This window comes from Fusarium fujikuroi, chromosome FFUJ_chr06, assembly GCF_900079805.1.
Source record: "Fusarium fujikuroi IMI 58289 draft genome, chromosome FFUJ_chr06".
NCBI lineage: Eukaryota > Fungi > Ascomycota > Sordariomycetes > Hypocreales > Nectriaceae > Fusarium > Fusarium fujikuroi.
Genome location: NC_036627.1, coordinates 3902327 through 3924812, shown reverse-complemented (window position 1 = coordinate 3924812; position 22486 = coordinate 3902327). Strand labels below are relative to the sequence as shown.

Sequence of the window (22486 nt, the reverse complement as noted above, 5' to 3'; positions counted from 1 at the left end):
GGGCGAGATCGGCTGACGCTGGGAAAAAACAAGCAATGGCCAGATCTGTATTGCTTCAATACATTTGCTAACTTTTACGTTATGGTCCCACAAAGAGTGGTCTCTTCTCACAGAAAAATCCACTGCTGAGTGCTCCAGACTCTCTAATCTCCACGTAAGAAAAGGGTTTCCCCAGACCCGAGAACACAGCTGGACTCGGCACCAAAAACTCACGATAGATGTCGTTATAGAATCGAAAGAGCCTCATCGTAGCCGCGCGCTTCTTTCAGCTGAAATTTTCAGCCTCCTTCGCCGCCAAGCTACTGCAAGTTTGTTTGGAGGAATTTGACTGCCGGAGTTTCTAGCCGACTTCTGGAACGACAAGAGATTTCTAGCGTCGAGGATCTAAACTAGATTCGGGATGAGTCAGGGCGAAGTGGATATAGGGCGCCGATCGCGCTCCGGACTTGGCGCAGCTTGTGAAGAATTAGAGCTATTACGAATGCCGAAATGTCATATTCGGATAGCTAGGTAAGGCCCTGATCCAATCGATACGAACGGGCACCTTTAATACGGTCTGGGTGACTTCGCCATTTACATAAAAGAGCTATTATACCGGGTTATGCGTAACCTGCTGTACTAGCCCTAGTTAGTCTTAGGGGCTTAATTAATAAAGAAGGCAGTTAATAGGAAAGGGGCTAGGCAATATAACTATCAAGAATCATTTAAAGTTAGTAATATTATTATAATCTTATATAATTAAGAACTTATAAAGATACCTGCCTTATTATATTAACCTATAGCCCTACTGGCCTGGTTTAAAGAAGAGATCTTAACTGTAAATAAAAGTAAGGCTAAAAAAGAGATTAAGGTACTATTAAGTTAGCCTGTATTAAATTAGTCTTTTCTTACTTAATATCTAACAGTATAATAGAATATATCTAAGAAAGTAATATAAAGAGCTCCTTAAAGTAATATATAGAATCCCAACTTAAAGGTATAATAGACTAGAGATTAGATAGAGTATCTCCTTAAGAGCTATAGCATAAAGAGGGTAGCTAGAAAGCTAGAGAATAAGAAGACCTAGCTGCTAAAGACTATCTACATTAAGATTAGCTATAAGCTTACTAAGAAATATCTTTTAAACGTTTTTAACTAAATAAAGGTTAGTTATAAGCTTAGTAAACTACTAAGAAATTAAAAGGTATTCCTTATAATAATAAGGGAGATAAGTAATATAGGCTATAACTATAAACTAGGTATTATTACTATAACTAATAATAACTAGAATTAGTAGATAAAGAAGTATAGAATTAAGGCTACTGCTATTAAGCGGAATAGGCTTTAAAAAATAGATCTATATTAGCAGGCATTTAATAGCATATAGGAAGTTAGACTTACAGCTCTTAAGGTTACTAACACTTTAGGCTTATTATCCCTCTATAACGATATAGAAAAGTCTTAAATAGACTTTTAAATAGATAAAGACCTAATGTTTAATAGTTAGCTATCTGCTTATAAAGCTATATAGCAGTACTTACCTAGTTAGCTATTACCTTTACCCTTCTGTAAAGTTATAGTAACTCCTGCTCTATTGTTATTTTAGACTTCTTAGTTAACTTCCTTACTATTAGGTTATCCCTTATACCCAATAACTAGTAGCTCTAGAGACTTTTAGTTACTATAGTATATATAAAGACCTTACTAATATATAGATCTATAGGTAGGGTTAATTAAAAAGGCAATCTTTAAGCTAGTAATAAGTTAAGAGAAAAGTTAAAGACCTATTAGTATAGATAATATATAATTAGTAGTGCAGGATATATAATAGAGGTTTCTAGAGAGAGTAAATAAAAGAGAAATAGAGACCTTTTTTAACTAGCTACTTAAAGATAGCATATATATAGTCTTTTATAATAGTCTAAATAAAAGGATAAAAGAGAGACTTTTTTATTTAAAGTCTAGATATATAGTGCTTAGAAGTCTATAAATTAATTTAAAAATAATATAAAATAGTAAGTTTAACTTATAGAATAAGATATATAAGTTTATTTTCCCATAAGGGCTTTTATTCTATTAGAAATGTAATATCTTAATCCTATTATAAGGTTAAAGATATAAAGCTTTTAGTATAGCTAATAAAATTAGTAAAGAGGTTAGAAATCCCCTATAGCCAGGTTATATAGCTTTAAGTAACTGACCTACTAACCTATAAGACTAGTTAAAAGCTGTATTTTTTTATTATATACTATAAAAATATATAAATAGCTTTAATTTTTTTAAAATTTTAAAAATAAGTTAATTATACCTAAATTAAGATATATAAAAAATTTAGAATTTTTCTAACTTTTATAGATAATTTAATTTAATTTAAAAGTAAATCCCTAATTTAGCTAATTTCCTTACTAATATAACTACTTTAGCGGCCGCCTATTAGTATAGCTACCTCTTTACAGCCATGCCTCTAAATTAAGGTTATTATTAAACTAACTGGATATTAACTAAAAAGAGGTCTATTAGGGATTAAGCCAGAGGATTAATTAATTATTAGGCACTTCTAACAATTTATATATTTTTAGATAGCCCTAAAGCTAGAGATAATACTCTAGAAATTTAAAGTAAAACTAAAGTTAATTAAAGACTTAATACTATAGTAATAAAATCCCTCCCTAAAGGGGCTCATTTTAAGAGGTTTAACCTTAACTAATTTATTATACAGGCTAGGAAAAATATAATTTAGGGGTTAAAAGGTAAGGTTTTTTATAATTATTACAGCTTCTTTCTAGTAGCTTTATTTTTTACCTATTAACCTCCCTTAATATTACCTTTTAAGCCAGAAATGCCTTACTGCCTTCTATTCCTTATTACTAAAATACTTTTTATACTTCTTTTAGAGAATAGTATTATTATATTGCCTTATTTCTTTAATATATGCTAAATGCTTTTCCTATTAATTTATTGCAATCTTATCTTATAAAACCTTAAGGTTATTAGGGAGATTATCTTATGCCTAAGCAGTTATTAACTGTAGGTATTCCTCTTATGCCTTATTTAATACTGGCTTTTCTTTTAATAACTTTAGGAAATTCTATAGGCCTATATAGGCATATATAATTAGGATCTATTTATATATATTATATTTAGGCAGTAAAGAATGTATTATTTAAAATTTCCTCTTAACCTAACTAAAGGTTAGCTTAATAATAATTTGCAGTTATAAGTGGCGCAGGTTATATAGTTCTTCCTTATTTTAAGGTCCTTTTAGTAATACCTTTTAGTTATTAAGATAATATCTAATGCTAATATAGGGGACTAGAAGTCCTATATAGGCACTAAAGCTGGTATCCCTAATATAGAATCTATTAGTATATAATTTTAGGCTCTTTAACTGAATATATTGCAATAGAGAGGCGTTATTAACTGATCCTTTATAGCCAGTAAGGATATATAAGAAAGTCCCATTAAGGCAAATGGTATAGAGGATATTTTAAGTTATTAAGGACTTTCTGTTATATTACTTCCTTTAACCTTCTTTAAGGACCTAAACTGCTATATAAGTATTATCTATAGTATCGATATAACTAAAGAAATATTAATATTTAGGCTTAATTATAGGCTTATAGTATATCTCTACTAGTTTTAATTAGATAATAAATATCCTATAGATATTAGTAAATACTTTAAGACCTATTACTATTATCTAAAATATAGAGCTTTAAGAGATGCTAAAGTAATATACTGCTGCCTGCTATATGCAGCCCTAATTAATAATATATAGGAAGATTATTAGCTTTAGATATAAGCTTTACTAGCTAGATCCCTTTATACTTATATTTATACTAATCTAGTTAGTTAATTAATAGAATTAGACCTTTATAACTTAAAGCTTCTCTATAAATCTCCTCTTATAGCCTATTAGCAGCTTTTAACTAAATTCCTCTACTATAGCTAACCTGCTAGGGTTAATAATCTTTTAGTAATTAAAAACAGTAAGGAAATACAGCCTTTTTTTATTCCCTTATAATTTAAGGGTCTTTATAGCTAGCCCTATAATAAGTAGGTCTTCTTCCTTACTATATCTATTATTTAAGCTAATAGTATTATTATTATTGCCGCTATTAGGGGCATTATTAGGCATTTAGAGATTATTATAGCTAGGGGTTAGCCTTATAGCCTTATATAAATTAAATGAAACTGTATGCTTATTTTTAATAAATGGCAAAATAAGCGGATAGTAGAAAAGCAGCTAAAAAATCACTATTTCGGTTCTATTTATTGCTAACCTTTCCCTATTAGGTTTATGGCAAAATAGGTATATTATATAAATGCTAACTGGATTAAAAATCCCTTATCTATATAATTTATTACTAAAACTGGCTAATTTAGGAATAGCCTACTATTCAGATTTTACGGACTGTATTAAAGGTGCCCGTTTGTATCGATTGGATCAGGGCCTAAGCAGACCTCCGACAATAGTTACAGAGCACAGAGCTTTGCGATGATCAAGGCTGTCCTGCTAGATAAAACTGCTAACAGGCCTGCCCAGACAAGGATAATTATGCCATAGTGACATTTATCGATAAATATATTGTAGCAACCTTATACCTATAGGTTAAGCCATAAATAGAATTTACCATCACTTAGAACAGATTTATAGACTTGTTTACTGACCCGAAAGTGATATACCAAGTTAAGAATATATTATCCTAAGTTTAGTTGATTTTTTAATAAGAAGTCTAAACATTTGGGCATTTATCCTAAAGTTTGCAAATTGACCCTAAGATATTACTGTCTCTTGCTCTTCTCCTGCTTCCCCTTCCCCTTGCGACCAGTATTTCTAGTTCTCAAATAAGTGCCATAGGTCAACGGCCAAGGTCCACGAGACTCATTTTGCACCCAAAAACATTAATTGCAGCCTCAAATTCGGCCTCCCATCCAGGAGGAAGCAATCCGCGTTGTACAAAAAGATAAAATTGGTCTCGAACCCAACCACCGCAGCCCCTCCCTGACTGGGTAAATTCATAGCGGTGATTATCTGCTCCAACGATTGCATCCAAGAAATGGCCTACAGTGTGGCCAGGCTGCGCAGGTATGCTCACCGTCTTGTTCGAGTGACGTGTGATGCCATAGGGATGTCGGATGATATCGAGACGACCGAGGAAACCTACGCGACCGGGATACGCGCCAGGCACGATTTCTAAACGAATTGATTTTCGCGGAGCAGTTTGTAAGGAAATAACCCAATGGTTTCCACCACCTTCGACGATAGTATGAGCCACAAAGTGGACTGTTACGACGACGGAACTGCGGATTTCGTTCTCTGCTGTCTCGGGGGTGTAACTCAGAGGGTTGAGGTTGTGCATTTCGAAGTTTGTATGAGAAGACTCGCCTTGACTTTTGGAGGGAGAACTTGGACCGCAACCCATTTTGAAGTTTGGGGGAATATTAACTGTTTGGGGATACATGATAAAGGCTGATTGGATGCATATGCTCAAGTGGTTGATATAATCAAGAATCGGATCTTGTTCAGTGACACAGGCGTTCTTCACCCTTTTATCATCATCTCCGTCATTGACCCCTCGCTATGTTTTGCAATATCTGTCACTGATAGGCGCGCGCTTATTTCAAAGCTTCCTGAAGTATTACACGATATATCACCAACAGTCGTTCACAGCGAGGGTCATCGATGACATTCCTCTAAGTGGCAATCGCCAATAAAAGTCCCGTCTGCGCAGCCACCTCGATGATAGAGTTAAACTTTAGGCAACCAACATGTGATCTAAAGACGATTTTCATTTCCTGGGATCATCCAACTGTCTACAAACCAGCCCTTTTCAGGGGTTAAAATGGCTGGTCTTGGCTGGTCTGAAGGGCCAACAACGTTTTACAAAACAAAAAGGGCGAATCATAAGAACTCTTTATAGCGCCGCTCGATTTGCCTGTAACATAGTTTGTAAATGAGGGCGGTTAAATTTGACTGATTGTAACCGCTTGTAGCGTTATTTCTATTAATAAGATTGGCCCGACTACAAAGCTGTTGGTTCAGTGTCAACTACAATCACATGGATGCCTGAGGACCCGGGCTTGTTCAGCACAATCGATGATGCCCGATATTGACCTGGTGAAAGCAGGTATCGGCTTACTTGAAACAAATAACAATATTGGCAGGTTGGAGGTCATGTAAAATCGTTATTTGCTACGTATTGACCGGCGCAAGCAAATCTATCGTCGCTGCACCATCATTGTCGTTGATATGGGCTGCTCCTTGTCGAAGAATCCTGGAACAGAGTCACAGAACGACAACACTCCGCCCAATGTTCCCGCGCCTGGCGATAGACTATCCTTCCCTCAACCATACCAAGACGTAAGTTCAGAATATGTCTCAATGCAACGCATGATCGTTTTAGTATACTGACTCACTATAAGAAGCCTACGTCAATTGAAGATGACAATACATTCCCGCTCATCGAGCGGGACATTGCCTGAGTTTCGGACGAGGAACTTTTATCAGCTTTCTTGACGGCGCCTCGACTTCACGATCATGGAGACGTCATAATACCACGAATCTCGAAGCATCTCGTCATGAAAGGTGGTCAAGGCGTGGCAAAGCGCGAAGCAGAAAACATGAAATTTGCTCTGGAAACCCTGGGCCCTCCAATCCCCAAGGTTCATCATGCTTTCACCGCTGAGATCCCAGAAGATCCAGACATACCCGAAACACCTTTGGTAGAAGCCCACTTCATTGTCATGGACTACATAAAAGGATCCATGATCGAAAAAAGCTGGCAGTCCCTGAATACGACTGCCAAAGAAACTGTCGCCCAGCAAGTCGCGGATGTTATTAACAAGATGCAGTCTACGATCCTCAATCATATGCCAGTAGGGCCTATTGAGAGGTCCCAGGATGCCAAATTCCAAGGTCCATGGTTCACAGACTATGGCGCAGGGCCTTTCAATAAGCTTGGGGTTGCGCTGGTATATATCTGAAAGGTTTTGAACAAGCCGCGCTGCAGGTTCAGGCAGAAAATAATGAGTATGCTGATATGGTACTTGAGAGGCTTTCAGACCGACAAGTTACCATGATCGCGCAGTGTAGGAAAATCGTATATGGGCTCTCAACTGGGCGTGCTCTTTGAGACGGGACCAAGAACGAAATCGATGTATTTACAACGTATGGATAATGAAGAGTCGAAGATAATGCGAAGGTGAGTAGTTATTCACCATTCTATTAAACAGTCGATGTACTCAGCGAAACACAAATGAGGACTAACATAGATCAAGACCCCGATTTCGCTTCGGGCTTGTATGAATCCGGGCATTGTCATGCGATCGAGTGGAGTTCAAGGGTAGGGGTATCGGGGGAGCTAGAAGAACTCCAGAAAACAGATTTGGCCGAGACCGACGACCCATTGTCTGTGCTGACAATGAGATGGGGATGACGTGGGGCCAACATTGAAGCCGATCACGGCAGTCGCCGCCTCTATACCCAGTCGACCAAGCTGCAGAGGCGGAGATTTTCAGAAAGCTTGAATGCAGAGCCAAGACTTGCCCAACTTTGATGCGTCCCAGATTCGTCTGATAGGGCTATTCAGCCCAAGCTTGTGCTATATAGTATTAGTCAGTGGTTCTCGGCAAGCTACAGATCCTGGGTGACGGAAATGAGTGGAGATTTAATCAGAAGCAGTTGTACAGTCAGTTCATCATACACAAATCACATTCATAAAGCACTAGTCTCAAACTTTGATATATTGTAACGAGTGTCCATTTATACTATGTTGGCTTAATGTCCTCCTTGCCTTGATGCTATATTGATATCCCCGATCTCCAGGTCTTTGATTAGTATGACATCTAGAGATCATCATCGCCAGTCTTCTTGCAGCAAGTCCAGCAAGGGTAGTCAGAGTCTCCCTAAAAACTGTTAGTAATAAGGTCGTTACTATCACTGATGGGTAGCATACAAATTTCTTGGAGTTCTGATCAAATAGTTAGCAATAATCAATAAAGCGTAAACTTCAAGATCACTTACCCAGCCCTCAGGGCATGTTGGCTCCTCAGGCCAGCAGACCTTGAGGCACACCTCGTAGTTGTGGACGTTAACGACGCCCTTGTGGTTGGGGGTGACGGCATGGTTGGAAGAGGGCTGGGAGACCTGGATGCGGAGGCTATGGACGAAAGGTTAGTATGGATGTAACTGAGTAGGATGGACTGGGATGGGACCTACGTGATCTCCTCGCCGTTGGACTGCTTGGCGCTGAGGGAAGACCAAGGCATGGCAGCGATGCCGTTGGCAAGGAGGAGAGTGGAGGCGATGGAGAACTTCATGTTGATGGTTTGAAAGTAAAGTGAAGTAATGTGATGTAGTTGTGTAGTGTAAAGCGAAACTGTTGATGAGGATGAGATGACAGATCGGGCGGGCAGAGGCTCAAGCTTTATAGATTTTCCTTCCACCCAAAGCTCACCCGTCATCCCACTTCTTGAGTCTATGAACATATGCTGTGCTACACGTTACCCCTCATCAACAATCAGCTACGTCTGAACCTTCCTTGATTTACTTACCGATGGTCCGCCTGTCTTACAAGTTCTGTCATAGGAAAGGCTTCCGATGCGTCGATCATCATGCAAGGAGGATGGAAGGCGATTTACTCAAGGCGGTACGGGAGGGTAGCCGCTTGATCCCTGTTGCAAGACATAAATACGAGCTATCGACGATCCGGTCTCACTTGTGTACAACCTCCCGATGGCCCTTGGTTTTTAGTATTGTCGGACTGTCGCAGCTGGATGTACGTGACGTGTTATGGAAGTAAGACCTTTGACTAGGTACCGACATATCTCATCTTGTTAGGTAGTAGAATATTGTTTCTAGATATTGCTTGAGTCGCTTTAAACGAATTACCTTAGATCTGAGCACTTATCAAACAAATCATTGTAGGATCACAAAGCTCAGCTCCAAGCAACGCCTAACTTTCAATAAAACACTCCGAGTAGTGTAGTAAGTAGCTATTTAAGTAATGTCTATAAGTGTGCACTTATCTTGTCTAATAGTTATGTTGTATGACTAAGAATTTATTCTAGCGAACGAAAGATATTGATATTGATGGTGATCGGTTCAACAATCTGTTTTGAAACCTGAGCTTTATGAACTTAACATGACTAACGAGTATAACTGCCGTTAGGCTTACAAATGCTCCGTGGTTTCCTCATTGCAAGCGGTTCCAGGGTAACACTTGTCCGCTGTTCAATGATCCGTCTGTACGACGGCTGAGCAGGACGTTTATCATACTACATCGTTCAGTGTGTCTGGACTACTCATGCCCTGTTTCACTGCATTGGTGTCAAAAGTCCATTGTCGTATTAATTCCACTGCCATCTACTCCCAAGGCTCCAAGTTTTCTGTGCTAGTATGCTCTAAGCCATAAGTCCCAATTGCAAACAATACAACTACCCCGCATGGTTGCAAGAGACAGACAGTCATGGAAGAGCTAGCTGTATGATTTTTGACTTGCCCTGTCTTACCGAACCATTTTTGATATATCTCTGCTCAGGAGCTTTCTTTCCTCCGCCTCCCCGGGATCACACTCCAGGCAATCTGTATATGTTTTGAAGAGCTCATATGCCATAGTTTCTAGGGTTATCCGAGACCCAGACCCCAAGAATCTAATATAGGGTCTACCTGGATTCTCGAATTCTGATAATGATTGGCTAAAGGTCGATTTTTGAACATTCAAATCAAGTCTACGAAACATATTGATCTCATCCTTTGACTGGAAGACGGCTAGGATTATTCAACTTCTCCATACAATGATGTGGCATCATTGGAATGTCCCGTTACACGCAGCAGAAGCACCGATACCCGGTACATTGTCTCTTCGGGCCATCGGACAAGTAAGAGCACTGTGTATCCCGTGTCTCACCTACCATGCCGCTATGCAAAGCGCTCCGTTCGGCATTGCAGTCGTAGGATATCAGCGCTTATGCAGGGATATCTTGAGTCTATGACACAACTCTATGCGGGTCGGGGACTTTCGCTCAGCTGAATAGCTCGGTGTGGCGAGAGAAGAAAGCTAATGCAAGGAGGCCCGTGGTTCAGATTCGAGATAGCCATCTCCAAGGATTGGAGCTGAAGCGTGTCTGAGACATAATTGGCCACTAATCGAGGCCCGATCCTTTTAGGCTATCGAAAGACAAGACTTGTAGGGCTCATTGCTTTCGTGCTCGAAATCCCTCGGGAGACAAACTTCTTGACCGATCGCGCTCTCTTTCCATCCTTTCTTCAGAAGCTTTAATCTTATTGCCAGTTTCCGGATCCCATATCCAGCCCTCCTTCAGCCACATCCATCGCAAATAAGCCCTCAGCTCTTTGTCAAGTGGCACGACCCTCTTCCACTCGGGCTCAAACCCCCGCACTGCATTCAAGCCATTCCAATCATCGGCTAAACCCCTCAGCATGTCTCGGTGGAAGATCCGATAGCTATCAATCGCGTACGGACCAAGGGACGGCAAATGCGCCACCTCCCAGCCCTGTCTCACATCATCTTCATCCAAGACTTCATCCTTGCCAATGCCTAAACCATCTCCCTGCAGGGGATAATGCAGCTTTCTGTACCGCCTTGATTTATGGGGTGGTTTGTCAAGCCATGACTTGGCAAAGGCGATGAACCGAGCGGCACGGGAGTTGTAGAGTCCGATTGGACGGATGAGATCTGCGAGATCGGAGAAACTTGCTTCTGCGAGGTGGGTTGGCGTTGGGTACTGAGATATGAGCTCTTGAAAAACTGGGCGGGCTTGGGATCCACGAGTCCTGTTCCAGAGAACGGCTGCAACGAGGAGTTGGTACAGATCTGTTCCGACGGTTTCTTGGATCAGACCGAAACGCTCCCTGGAGATTGGAGGGATTCGAGATGCCGAGAGTACGACTCCAGAGGGTAGTTTTCGTGATGTTGTCCTACGTTTCTCAGTTTTGATGGGTTTTGTGTCACTCACATCGTTTTTGACCATGGAGCGGGTAACACGTCGATGAGTCTGTAATTTGAGGGTATCGGTCTGGTTGTCCATAGCTAAGCAATAATAAAAATGGCACAAAAAAAATCCAAATATGTAGATCAATTCATAACATGCTCGGGCTACGCAAGAGGAAAGAGGAAAGAATCGAACATCAAGATCGCATGTAGCAGGGTCCATGACGCAATGGACATCTGCCGGGACGTATCCCCCGCACTGAAGAACGAGGCCAGCCACCAGGTGAGACAAACAGGCAGTCTCTGTTCAATGAAGATCATTTTAATCATGAATCATGTGTAACGAGACGAAAGCATTATTGGAATTTTGTGCACCGTCGTAAAAGTTACACGGCTGTAGTTGACACTGCATCCCCACAAACTGTGCGTTCACAACGGCGCCATTAGTTTCATAAATCTTATCACTCCATTCATTAATTATGAATATGCAACCATGCTGTGATATACCCTAAGCCTTAGTAAATCTCAAGTAAGGCTTCACCTCCCTAACATCACCAAACTTCTTCCTCGCATCCTCCGTCGAAACAGAAGGCGGAACGATAACATCATCACCGACCTGCCAATCAATCGGCGTAACAACACCTTTCTTATCACCAGTCTGAAGAGAATCAATGACACGCAGGACCTCAGCTGAGTTTCGACCAGTTGAAGCAGGATACATCATCGTCAGTCGGATCTTCTTGGAGGGGTCGATGACAAAGACTGAGCGGATGGTGAAGGCAATACCTTTCTCGGCGATGTTATCGAGATCTTGTTGGCTGATCATATCGTATAGGAAGGCGACTTTGCGGTCTGCGTCGGCAATGATGGGGAACTGGAGGTTTGTGTTTGAGACTTCGTTGATGTCGTCTACCCACTTGTCGTGAGAGCCAAGGTCATTGGCGCTCTGGTAAGTAGCCATCAGTTCTGCTGCCGCAAGGAAACTTAAAATCACGTACCAGCCCAATCATCTTGACTCCTCTCTTATCAAACTCTGGCTTCAGCTTTGCGAAGGCACCGAGCTCAGTGGTGCAAACTGGAGTGAAGTCCGCGGGGTGAGAGAACAGAATGGTCCAGGTGTTGTCGATGTACTTGTGAAAGTTAATCTCGCCGTGAGTAGTAAGCGCCTTGAAATTGGGGGCTGTCAAGGCGTCAGTGCATGGTTTTCGCAGTTGGGAGGCGTTCATAGTACCAGTTGACCCCAATCGCAGACGAGGCTGTTCTTGAGTCGTCGTCGCAAGGAATCTACGCGCCATGGGCTGTGCTAGAGGCGGCATGGTAGCAGGAGCCCAATTGGCCCTCTTTGGGAGGGCGCTGATACTTGGGATACTTCGGGGAATGAAGGATGCCATTTTTAAAGACTTTGAGAGATTTAGATGATTGCTCAGTGAAAGAGGATGATCCAATTGAGAAATTATCTTGATGAGCATCACTGGGGAGAATGATTATATAAGGCATTACGTCACATTTGCTCATAGTGGAGGAGCAGCTTTAGAGTAGTGGAAGATTCTTGCACCGTTATCTATGGGTCTGAATGTTGCCTCTGCTAAACTTCCATCGGATAACTGACTCTGATCATTCAAATGAACACATTTTTCTATGCGGGCGCCTCTCAAGGTTTTTGTATCCCTCGCAACCCCCAGGTCTCCAAGAAGCACGCTGGCGATGTAGGTAAAACGCCTGACGCTGACTGCTTCTCGGATCGACCTTCATGAATCCATTAGTTAATACATGGATTTGGCGACTGTAACTAGGTATTTACCCTGGCGGTTGACCATAATCCTGTAGCTGCTATCGCTAGTATTCGATATTTTTCCGAATCATCATACACTGTTCTTTATCATTCTTATGCACTACTTGATGGTCAATGCAGTCGGCGAGCAGGCTAATTTATATCGGCTTTGATCAATACAACAACCCCAGCGTTAAAGGTCGACAATGTCGTTGTAATGAAATCGGCTCGGCATATCCCAGAGAGAGTACTTATAGTATTTTAGAAATCAACTTCTTAGGAATTCATAGAGATTCCACCCCACAAGGATATATTTTAAGTTCTCTGTGCTGATTGAAGCTCTTGGCCATGAGTATCAACAACAAATAACACACCCAGCTCAAAACTGAGGTATTGAACCAAGTACCTGACCGATTTGATACGTCCTCGTATCGAACGGGCTTCAGCTTTGCAAAAGCTCCAGCTTCATTGCGAAGCCTGGGGTTGATTCTGCACGTGAAAGAATGGTTTAGCTGTACTCCACGAACTGATGAACATCAGTTCATTCGTCGACAAGGAGGGCCATGACTCTGCCAAGAGCGGCAAAGTCTTGGTATTGACTAATGAGCTGAAAATCAACCTGCCTATTTAGATTGCATGTTCCATTAACAATCAAATGTGCTTCTAGGCCTCTTACATTTTGTCTGAAACTCCCTGTAATGATCATTCGTAGCCGCTCTCATTCGAGGCGGCTGCATACAGAATTGGCTATGTTTGAGACTAGAACGAGAAAGCTCGGAAAAGGTTTTATCATTTGACACTTACTCTAGGGCTGAGAAAATGAAAGAGGGGGGCACAGGAATTAACGCGTGAGCACATGCTAATCTGAAGCTGAAATGTCGTGTAACACACCCGCAGCCTTTTGAGACATAATCATGTCACGAATGGAACAGTAATTTCCGAGAACCAAAAAGGGATCCCCTATTACCTGCCTACTTATATAAGGACCTTCCAAAGTCATCATGCCCCCCTTTGATTTTCTTACTCATGAAAAACGTAGCTGAATTTATCTTGGTCTCTCGAATTATTTTTCATCATGTCGTTCAGCTGGTCTCGGATGCTTCACCTCCTCCCCGCTCTGGCGATTTCGGCTGCAGCACTGCCACATGCCCCAGCCACCACTGAGCCGATTGTTACTCCTGTCGAGTGCCCTCGCCATAATTCTCAAGTCCAAGACGGGTCAGTATACCAGGTATTTCGTGCTGGCCATCTCAAATACTTACTTGCCCACAAGAACTCTCGTCGACCAGCTCTGGACACAGAACTGCGACCTCGTGACAAAGTTTCTCAACAATGCATTCACCGCTGCCCAAGCTGCACAAACCTCCCAGGGGACTCTAGAGTCCCTGCAATACTATTTCGTTGTCCGTATCTCCAATCCCTATTGACCTGCATTCGCTGAAATTGTTGCAGCAAGATTATTACTATCTCACCTTGACCGTCCCTCACAAGGCGTACCTTTTGAAATCCTTGGATCAAGACGAATCCGCCGCTGATCAAACATCTGCCATCAATGAGACAGTTCTGGATATGACTGGAGACCTCGAATACGCCAGCAGTTTTCGCGAGGACCTTACAAGTCCTGATCATCTCAACGTGAGCAGCAGCGTCGTCAAGAACGCGAAGCTCGAACCTGTCCTACGAGAATATGTCGATTGGCTGGGAGACAATACGAATCTCGGCTGGTACCTCTGGAGCATATCAAGACTCCCCTGTATCTATGTGAGAAGTCTACATCGGCAGTGTGAACTTATACTAACGCGTTCAGGGATGGGCTGAGATTGCGTATCAGCTGAATCAGTCGTCTACCACAGTAAGAGGTCAGTACAGGAGCTACATCTTAGCGAAACATAAACTGATATTGTCAAGACACAAAATTCTACGACGAGTGGATTTCTCCAAATCTTGAATGGAGATATGGAGCTAAGCTGTCTGGTAAGATACGAGTAGCCCGCCCTGGTGATTACCTGACTGACTGTGAGTAGTTGAGCTACAGGAAGTGTTAATCGCCAACAACAACACTGCGACATTTTCTATTGCCAATGGGCTCTTCCGCAAAGCCCTGGAATACGAGACTGCCTTTTTTGAGAGTGCACTAGGAAAGGTTCTCAAAAAATAAGAGCCGTTGATGGTTTTGGGAATTTCTTGTGCTTCAATGCGGCTTGAGGCATGGCAGCAATGTCATATGCATTTTGCTTTGGTTGCATGTGAGGCTTGTGCTTTTGGTTTCTGAACATGGCAAGTGGTCTTGTCTGACTGTTTCTTTTTATGATGGTATTTAGAGCTTGTTTGAGGCATACATCAATTACGAGAGTGCTCTTTTGACTGGATAGATCCGACTGCCGATACTTACAGCAATTATCTTGCTCATTACTTGTAGAAGCAATATTCCCTAAGCTCAGGAACCTAACTGACCTTTTTTCTATGCTGTGAGGTGGATGGGTGCGTCGGCATAGCCAAGGACGTAGGGGCGTTGAAGATAGGGATATCGAAGCGATGGCTCAGTATTGTTGCACTTGTATCAACCTGACTTATATACCTGCAGGATCGAGGCGGCTGAAACACTAACTGATATATCTCAGAGTTCTTGGACGCTGTGTACCAGTCATCAGAAGCACCGGAAACGTAGACCCATGATCGTTCGTGGAGGCAAAATCTTGCAGCATCTTCAAAGTCTTGCAGGCTGATGATGAAGTTCAGTGTTGGAGGATTTCTGATAAGCTTGGGATTGTCACAAGAAATAAACAAAGAAATAAATAGAGATATAAAAAGTTAAATAATAGTTAAGGTATTTTAATAAGCAGCATAGATTATATACACATTGGTCTAACTAATATATATATATATATATATTCTATTCTATTAGCAGCACTGGCACTTTTGAGACGTTAACTTATGCTTAATGCTTAAAATTGATCAGACTTACAGTAACAGTTCCAGAATCAGAGCCCCGGTCAGCCACTGAGTTACAATTAGAAGCTGTTCCCTGTGAACCGCATACTTGACCAGCAGCGGGCATACTGGAGCAGAGTGAAAAGGGGGACTTTTATATCCTGTAAGCTCCAGCATCTCAAGATGAAATGCTGCGTGTACTTACGCAAATGGCAGATCGTTGCTTGCAATTCTGAGCAGAGACGGAAATAAAGGCTGTCGCCATGATCAAGATACCGGATGGCCGCATGGTGAGATGACTAAGTTCAAGTTTTAAGAAGGCGAATTACTGTATATGGTTTCCTTTGCGTCAAGACTTGGGTTGCCGTGACTGAGGTATAAATACTGTTTCCAGCTCGGATCTTACCGCCTTTCCCAGAGTTGTATCACGACGGATCCAGTCACTAAAGTTAAAACTGATCATTTACCCTCGCGGGTAGAAAGCGTCAAACGACAAAACTTAGAAATACGGACCCGGAGGTCGGGTTTTCATTTCCGTGGCCAGGATTGCGTGTCAAGGCTCGTATTGATGGAAATTGGACATTATGCATTTGTGTACTTGCAACAGACCCTGGAAAAGTTAGCTCGTGGAAGCTATTCTCTGTACAGTATTAAGCTGTTAAACTTGCAAGTGTAGAATACAGATAATAAAGCTAAGGGACCACCGGCTCGTCGGTGCTTGATATACTGTATAGGTAGTTAATTAGATGCTAATTATTATGGATATAACCCTGGCACTACCGCATCCACTTCCTGGTCTGATTCAGTGGGGGAATAAAATCTACATAAAACGGTTCAAGAAATTATCAATTTACACAGAGACTCTCAAGTTGCAGCAGCTACACAAGTTGTATAGCGATAGAACAAAGCAACCAACGGAAAGTCTTATGACGCACTTTTCATGACAGGCAGTGCTCGTCGATCTTCCAAACCTCACTTCTTCCTGCCGCCCTAATCTAACACCTTTGTTTTCTCTCCCGGTCTTACAAATCCCTAACTACTGCGGGTACTATGCCAGCACCAGCTAATTGATTAGCTGGCTGACAAGATGGTGGCTGATACACTCTCTGCTCTGTTTGAGGTTCAGGGCCGGTGTCGACATTTGAGAAGTTGCTTTTGCCCGCGGCATCGCTTGACCCTTCTGCAACGGATGTGTCCTGCTCTGAGCGAGCCATCATCAAGCGCTTTTTATTCTGTTGCTCAAGAAGCATCAGTTGCACCTGGTAGTCCTGCAGAGCATGCGTTGAAGGCCTCGCCGGCAGACGAATCTCGTTCGCCGATGGGTTGATTGTCGGTTGGAAACTGGAGAACCTATGTACCATCTTACGTTAGTTTGCTGAACCATCAGTGCCATAGCTGCCGTAGCAAAAGATATCTACCGGGTAATTTGCGATAGGAGAGCTTGGACTCACTGTGAAATCTTGGGTGCGGCACTTGCTGCCAACTGTGGAACGCCACCACCAGTAACCCTGTAGTCTTGCGGAGTGCGGAACTGCTGCACAACCTTTCCGTCCCCCCCAGAGGGTATACCACCAAACGTTGAAACTTTTGGAGCTTTGTCGTCATGGGCAATTTGTTCGCCATGTACTATACCCTCGTTAGACCATTCTACAACAGGCTGTGCCTCCAACATCCTAGTCCTCCGATTTTGTCTCTCCTTGGCTCTTCTGTTCTGGAACCAGTTCTTTGCAAGAGTTAGCGTTCGATGCAAGACGGGTAGGCTCAGACTCACATTTATCCTCGGCTTGTCCACCTGCAGAAGATCCGCGATTTCACTCTTTCTTTGATGACTTGGCTTGGGGGTTTTCTGGAACTCTGATTCAAGGAGCTCGGTTTGACTTTTTCTCAACCGGGGCTGGAGTTCGGTGACTTTGGGGGCGAGCGGGTAGTACGAAAGCGTCGTAGAGGTTGCGTTGTCCATTACATCTGGTTTACTAGTAGTAGAGTCCCGGGTATCATCCAGGGCATTCTCATCTGGTTTGCCAGGCTCCTTAACGGTATCAGGGTGATTTTCTTCTAGGCTCTCGCCTGCTCGGGTATGTCTTAGTTTGCCGAGTATCTCTGGCTGCTGCCGAGCCCGCGACGACAGCAAAGTTACATCGTCTAAGCTACCGAGGGCCGACTTGACTGATTCTTGGCTGCGTACTCTATTGGGATCTAGGAAACGCTGCTCTTTCGTTTCAGCATATGTAACAGCGTTATAGGCTTCAGTCCCAGTATTAAGAAGTCGAAACGTGGGGTTTTGTTGCTTCGATATGAGTGCCGACACCGGCTTCACGGGGAGTCGAATCATGTTCATATCCACACCGAGCCATCGAAGGAGCAATATTGCTCCGCCAACAAGGAAAAGGACGATAGCGGCCGCTGGCGGGTACCATACTGCAGAAATCTCAAACTTTGTCATACCGAAGACACTCTGAGATTTATTAGAAAGTTGCTGACATAGGCGGTAGAGCTTACTTACTGCCACGAAAGATAAGGGAAGGAAGATAGTTGCCAGGACGTTTAGCATCGCCGTTGCTTGGCCTTGAGCAATTGCTTGAGTGTTGAAAGCCTGTTGTAGGCCGGTATCGAGGTCAGCCGTCTGTTAACAAGTGAGATGTGTTCATGTAGGCCTACCAGACTGAGGAGGTTTTCCAGTTGACGGAGGATGACCTCAGAAGTCTCGAGCTGGTGTTCGAGATTCTGCTGAGAGTCCTGCAGCCGATTTTCCAGCTCGGCGAGCAGGTCGAGCAGCTCAGTACTCTCCTTTAACGCGGCATCATCCATGGGCTGTCCTTCGTTCCTCCTTCTCCCCGTGAGGCTTCGCATTTTGTTGATGCGAGCCATCTTGCTATTCGGAAACATTCTCCGCAGGATTTGGCTGTACTTTGCATAGGCTGCAATGAAAAGACGCAGGTCTTCCCGGAGGGCGATGACATTTGCCATGTCTTGATGGATGATGCGTGTCGTGCCAAGGTCAGCGACGGCATTGGCGCTGGAATACATAGAAGCATGTCGTTGGGCGAGTTCACGCCGCGCATTGGTCCATATGGTTGGCCACCCTGAGAAGGTAGCAGCAAGATCAAGGAACGCCCATTGCTCAAACTTGGCGAGACGATCTTGTCGTCGCCCGATAGACCAGAACTCGCCCATCTTCTCTGGTACGCATTCGTGGAAGCTGATCGTCACGACAATAGCAATCCTTTGAGTATCTTGTTGACTTCCAGTTATTGGTCGTTCTACAGATGAACACCAGCAGAGAATGGGAAGGAAGTTAACCTGTGCGGGAGTGATATCGTCCTTAGGCCGTCTCTGGCTGTGGCTTGCTGCTTGAACTTGTGGATAATTGGCAAGAAGGGCCACGGCTAGAATGACGATAGACGCATCGGTCAGCCTGGATACGTAATTCAGTTGAAACGATCTCGTAACTGCTGAAGTACTTACATCTCTCGTCGGGGGTGTTTGGCAGAATAACCGTGCCTCTTCCCCATGTGCTTGATTCGTAGATATCCGCTAAAAGGTGGATGGGAAAGTTGGGGAAGCACCCCAGTAGCTGGGCTACAAATTCGTGGTCATATTGATGTGTGCCCAAGACAATATTGCTACAAGACGGCGAAAATTCGTTAGACGCCTCCTAATGCTACAACAAGGGAAAGAAAGTTGACCTCGACGTACAGTATCACTGGACGATTCGCCTGAGCAGCCAGATCGTATAGCCTGTCAATGTAGCCAGGTGTACTGAGCGGACCCATGCCATGCGTCCCAAGCTCTTCTCCATACCCGTTTGTTCTCAAGTTTGTCCAAGCCCTAACACTCTGTGAGCCCGTCAGCGGCGGAGAGAATTGCTCTTTGTCCATGGCCGGTACAGAGGACTATGTTATTAAGGATGTCGTGGTTATGGGAGTGGAATCAGAGTAACAACATCAAAAGCAGTTTGGCTAGAGTAGCTTAAAGACGAAGTTCTGGCTTGGCGGGTGTGATGAGTGGAAGTTCTTCATTTTGCCTCGCGGTCAGCCTGAGAGGCTTGGCTGCCTGAGGCGCCCGAAAATCACACTGCGTGTTTCGCTTGCGCCTGTAAATGTGTCTTGTAAATGTACTGATAGTGCGACTTTGGCTGCATTAGTGTAGTCAAAGCTGGCCTCCGATTCGATGTTTCCCGCCAACATTGCTCAGCCGCACTGCATGATGAGAACAACCACATGACTCGCCGTAGTCGGGCGGAACAGGCTGGGATACAAGGTTATCTAAGGCATTCTAGCTGTAATGTAAAGTCAGCGCTTCCTGATAGACACGCATTGGTCGAGGTCTCTGCAGAGGGCGGCTAAAGGGTCTACAAGGGTATGGCAGCTGAAAGAGTAATAATATCACTAAAGTCCCCTCCCGAATCTTCTTCTGTAATAAAGAGCTTCTACTTTTTTTTCTCCAATAACCTGCGCCTGAATCTTGTTTTATCAAGATTGTCCAACTTCCACCCGACTTACCGTGCATATCTCTATGACGCGATATCCTTCTATTTTCTTGGCAACCTGATAATCATGTGGCTCATCAATACCAAAACCTACAAATTGGAGAACTTCGTTAATCCGCCATGTACCTACTCCATTCTGTCTCACACGTGGGAAGGAGACGAAGTTCTTTTTCAAGACATGGAGAGCCTACCTCACGCACGAAGCAAGACAGGATGGAAAAAGATAGAAATGACCTGCGAAGCATCTCGACAAGCCAATATCTCTCACAGCTGGATTGATACCTGTTGCATCGATAAAAGAAGTAGCGCTGAGCTGAGCGAGGCTATCAACTCCATGTTTGCGTGGTATAAGCAGTCTTCGGTATGCTACGTTTACCTCTCCGACTTGGTCTTCCCGCGCTCGCCGGTTGACACGGAAATCCCTAAGTCATATGCAGCTGTGGCTTTTTCTAAACTCGAACATGAACTCAAGACTTGTCGATGGTTCACTAGAGGTTGGACTCTTCAAGAGTTGATTGCCCCCGGCCAGGTTATGTTTCACGACCAAAATTGGAATCGCATCGGGTCAAGGGCTCCAGGATCAGACGTTCGATTCATCAAGGTCCTAGAAGAGCTGACAGGCATACCAAGTCCAGTACTGGAATACAAGACAGATATTGCCACCATCCCGGTTGCACAAAGAATGTCTTGGGCGGCCAGTAGAGAAACAACCCGGATTGAGGACATTGCCTATTGTCTTCTAGGGATTTTCGATGTCAATATGCCTCTTCTCTACGGAGAAGGTTCGAAGTCCTTTTTTCGGCTACAGGAAGAAATTGTAAAGAACCACGACGATCTCAGCCTTTTTGCTTGGAAGCAAGACGCCGCATCGTATGGCATCGGTATACTTCGAGGGTGCTTTGCGAATTCACCTGCTGAGTTCGCCCACTGGCTGAACGCTCATATCGAGGTGAATGGTTTCGAATCTGGTATGGAAGTCACCAGCAAAAATGTCAAGTTGGACGGTCGAGTCCTCAAACAGGAAGACTACCCAGCAGGCATTGGGCACGGTGTGGATTGTATATTTGACTTGGGTGTAACGGACCCTGATGATGATTATTTTTCTCTTGGAATCCTTCTAGCGAGCTCAAGCCGGGGTATCACTCACTTTCGATTCAAGCCTTGTGAACTAATCAAGTTACCACCAAGCAAAGTCTTGCTTCACAAAGATGACTACTATGACGATTACCATTCTCACAATATCTATTGGGAAGAAAAACAGGTGCGAGAAGAGTTGGAGCGAAAATCTATCTCTATCAGAAAATCTATTACAGTACAAGAAATTCGCATGATGGGTCATCATCAAAAGCCTGTATTCAAGATCCATTGGAACAAAGACGTCTTGAAGGTCCTCAAGTCTGTCAATGGCCAGAGCACCAAGGAGTATATACCTTCTTTTGAATGTCACCCAAGTTCTGCGTCACACGAAGATGGGACACTTATATGGGTCACCGATTTTGAGCTACAAATTTACCCCGAACACCGCGTCTCATTTGTGCTTGTGAACGGACTACATTTGGAATCCCATGGTTATCGGCCAGCGACTGGCTTCGGCCAGGCAAAACTGCCCCGTCCAGTCTTCTGGGCACTTCTGCTCGGCGAAGGGCGAGCTTACGTTACAAGCGAAAGAGAGGAGTGGGATGACCAATCAACTGTGATTGAGATACTGGATGAAATCGATGAGGACATTTCTGAGATAGTGAGGCAGATCAAGCGGATGGATCACCATGAGAGAGGAATATTTGTCCGCGAAAGTTTGATGGAACGTCACAGTGATGAAGTGGGACACTTGTTTGATAAAGGTCTGGCTAGGCTCGTAAGGGTTCTTTCGCCTCTTAGCGGGATTTTACCTAGTTGCGATGTATGGATAGAAACTGAGCATAACCTGTTGGGTGATTATGGGGAGCTTGAAATCAACATTGGGCCATGCCATAAATCATGATGACAGGTGGACATACTTGAGAAAGTCGCTTATCGGAAGCGCTATCCAAACGGATCTCCCGTCTGTGTTAATTGATGATTTTCTCAAAATGAGAGCCATGACAATCCCTAGCTATTGACAGTTTTATATCTGAATAAAAGGTTTCAAACGGTCAAAGCGGCGACTTTATGATTAACAGCTTAGATAAAAGAATGGATCCGCGTCTTGACAGCTGAAGTTGAATTAAACGTCTAGTCCAGATGAGGCTCGGACACGGCTCGCTGGTTATGCACCAACTCGTTAGGCTGAAAGAGGCTGACAGCATCAGCATCTGCACATCTTACAGTTCCCAACATCGCCGTGGAACCTTTATTGTTTCCCTGGTAGGGGCTTTCCAGTAT

General features: G+C 43.4%; 9 protein-coding genes; 3 read left to right on the top strand and 6 right to left on the bottom strand.

Moving 5' to 3' along the window:
• Positions 1 to 4841: 4841 nt before the first annotated feature.
• Positions 4842 to 5405, bottom strand: FFUJ_06574 (uncharacterized protein; the record flags this gene model as incomplete). Its single annotated transcript, XM_023579914.1, has 1 exon — positions 4842 to 5405. One exon carries the CDS (start codon positions 5403 to 5405, stop codon positions 4842 to 4844), a length of 564 nt encoding a protein of 187 aa, XP_023432667.1.
• Positions 5406 to 6561: 1156 nt separating this feature from the next.
• On the top strand, positions 6562 to 6966 carry FFUJ_06573 (uncharacterized protein; the record flags this gene model as incomplete). The annotated part of the gene is made up of 1 exon (XM_023579913.1): positions 6562 to 6966. The coding sequence occupies one exon, from the start codon at positions 6562 to 6564 to the stop codon at positions 6964 to 6966; it is 405 nt and encodes a 134-aa protein (XP_023432666.1).
• An 861-nt stretch (positions 6967 to 7827) lies between these two features.
• Positions 7828 to 8301, bottom strand: FFUJ_06572 (uncharacterized protein; the record flags this gene model as incomplete). XM_023579912.1 has 4 exons in its annotated part: positions 7828 to 7887; positions 7938 to 7952; positions 8006 to 8141; positions 8201 to 8301. The coding sequence occupies 4 exons, from the start codon at positions 8299 to 8301 to the stop codon at positions 7828 to 7830; spliced, it is 312 nt and encodes a 103-aa protein (XP_023432867.1).
• A 1875-nt stretch (positions 8302 to 10176) lies between these two features.
• FFUJ_06571 (related to 5-methylcytosine G/T mismatch-specific DNA glycosylase) lies at positions 10177 to 11031 on the bottom strand (the record flags this gene model as incomplete). The annotated part of the gene is made up of 1 exon (XM_023579911.1): positions 10177 to 11031. The coding sequence occupies one exon, from the start codon at positions 11029 to 11031 to the stop codon at positions 10177 to 10179; it is 855 nt and encodes a 284-aa protein (XP_023432665.1).
• Positions 11032 to 11442: 411 nt separating this feature from the next.
• FFUJ_06570 (probable thioredoxin peroxidase, mitochondrial isoform) lies at positions 11443 to 12325 on the bottom strand (the record flags this gene model as incomplete). XM_023579910.1 has 2 exons in its annotated part: positions 11443 to 11880; positions 11933 to 12325. 2 exons carry the CDS (start codon positions 12323 to 12325, stop codon positions 11443 to 11445), a joined length of 831 nt encoding a protein of 276 aa, XP_023432664.1.
• Positions 12326 to 13780: 1455 nt separating this feature from the next.
• On the top strand, positions 13781 to 14863 carry FFUJ_06569 (uncharacterized protein; the record flags this gene model as incomplete). XM_023579909.1 has 6 exons in its annotated part: positions 13781 to 13923; positions 13979 to 14108; positions 14158 to 14466; positions 14513 to 14564; positions 14614 to 14679; positions 14730 to 14863. 6 exons carry the CDS (start codon positions 13781 to 13783, stop codon positions 14861 to 14863), a joined length of 834 nt encoding a protein of 277 aa, XP_023432663.1.
• Positions 14864 to 15606: 743 nt separating this feature from the next.
• FFUJ_06568 (uncharacterized protein) lies at positions 15607 to 15925 on the bottom strand (the record flags this gene model as incomplete). XM_023579908.1 has 3 exons in its annotated part: positions 15607 to 15621; positions 15671 to 15787; positions 15842 to 15925. The coding sequence occupies 3 exons, from the start codon at positions 15923 to 15925 to the stop codon at positions 15607 to 15609; spliced, it is 216 nt and encodes a 71-aa protein (XP_023432866.1).
• A 733-nt stretch (positions 15926 to 16658) lies between these two features.
• FFUJ_06567 (uncharacterized protein) lies at positions 16659 to 19514 on the bottom strand (the record flags this gene model as incomplete). XM_023579907.1 has 7 exons in its annotated part: positions 16659 to 16986; positions 17088 to 17359; positions 17408 to 18091; positions 18140 to 18259; positions 18295 to 19022; positions 19102 to 19259; positions 19333 to 19514. 7 exons carry the CDS (start codon positions 19512 to 19514, stop codon positions 16659 to 16661), a joined length of 2472 nt encoding a protein of 823 aa, XP_023432662.1.
• A 678-nt stretch (positions 19515 to 20192) lies between these two features.
• On the top strand, positions 20193 to 22106 carry FFUJ_06566 (related to beta transducin-like protein; the record flags this gene model as incomplete). The annotated part of the gene is made up of 1 exon (XM_023579905.1): positions 20193 to 22106. The coding sequence occupies one exon, from the start codon at positions 20193 to 20195 to the stop codon at positions 22104 to 22106; it is 1914 nt and encodes a 637-aa protein (XP_023432661.1).
• Between the last annotated feature and the right edge of the window lie 380 nt (positions 22107 to 22486).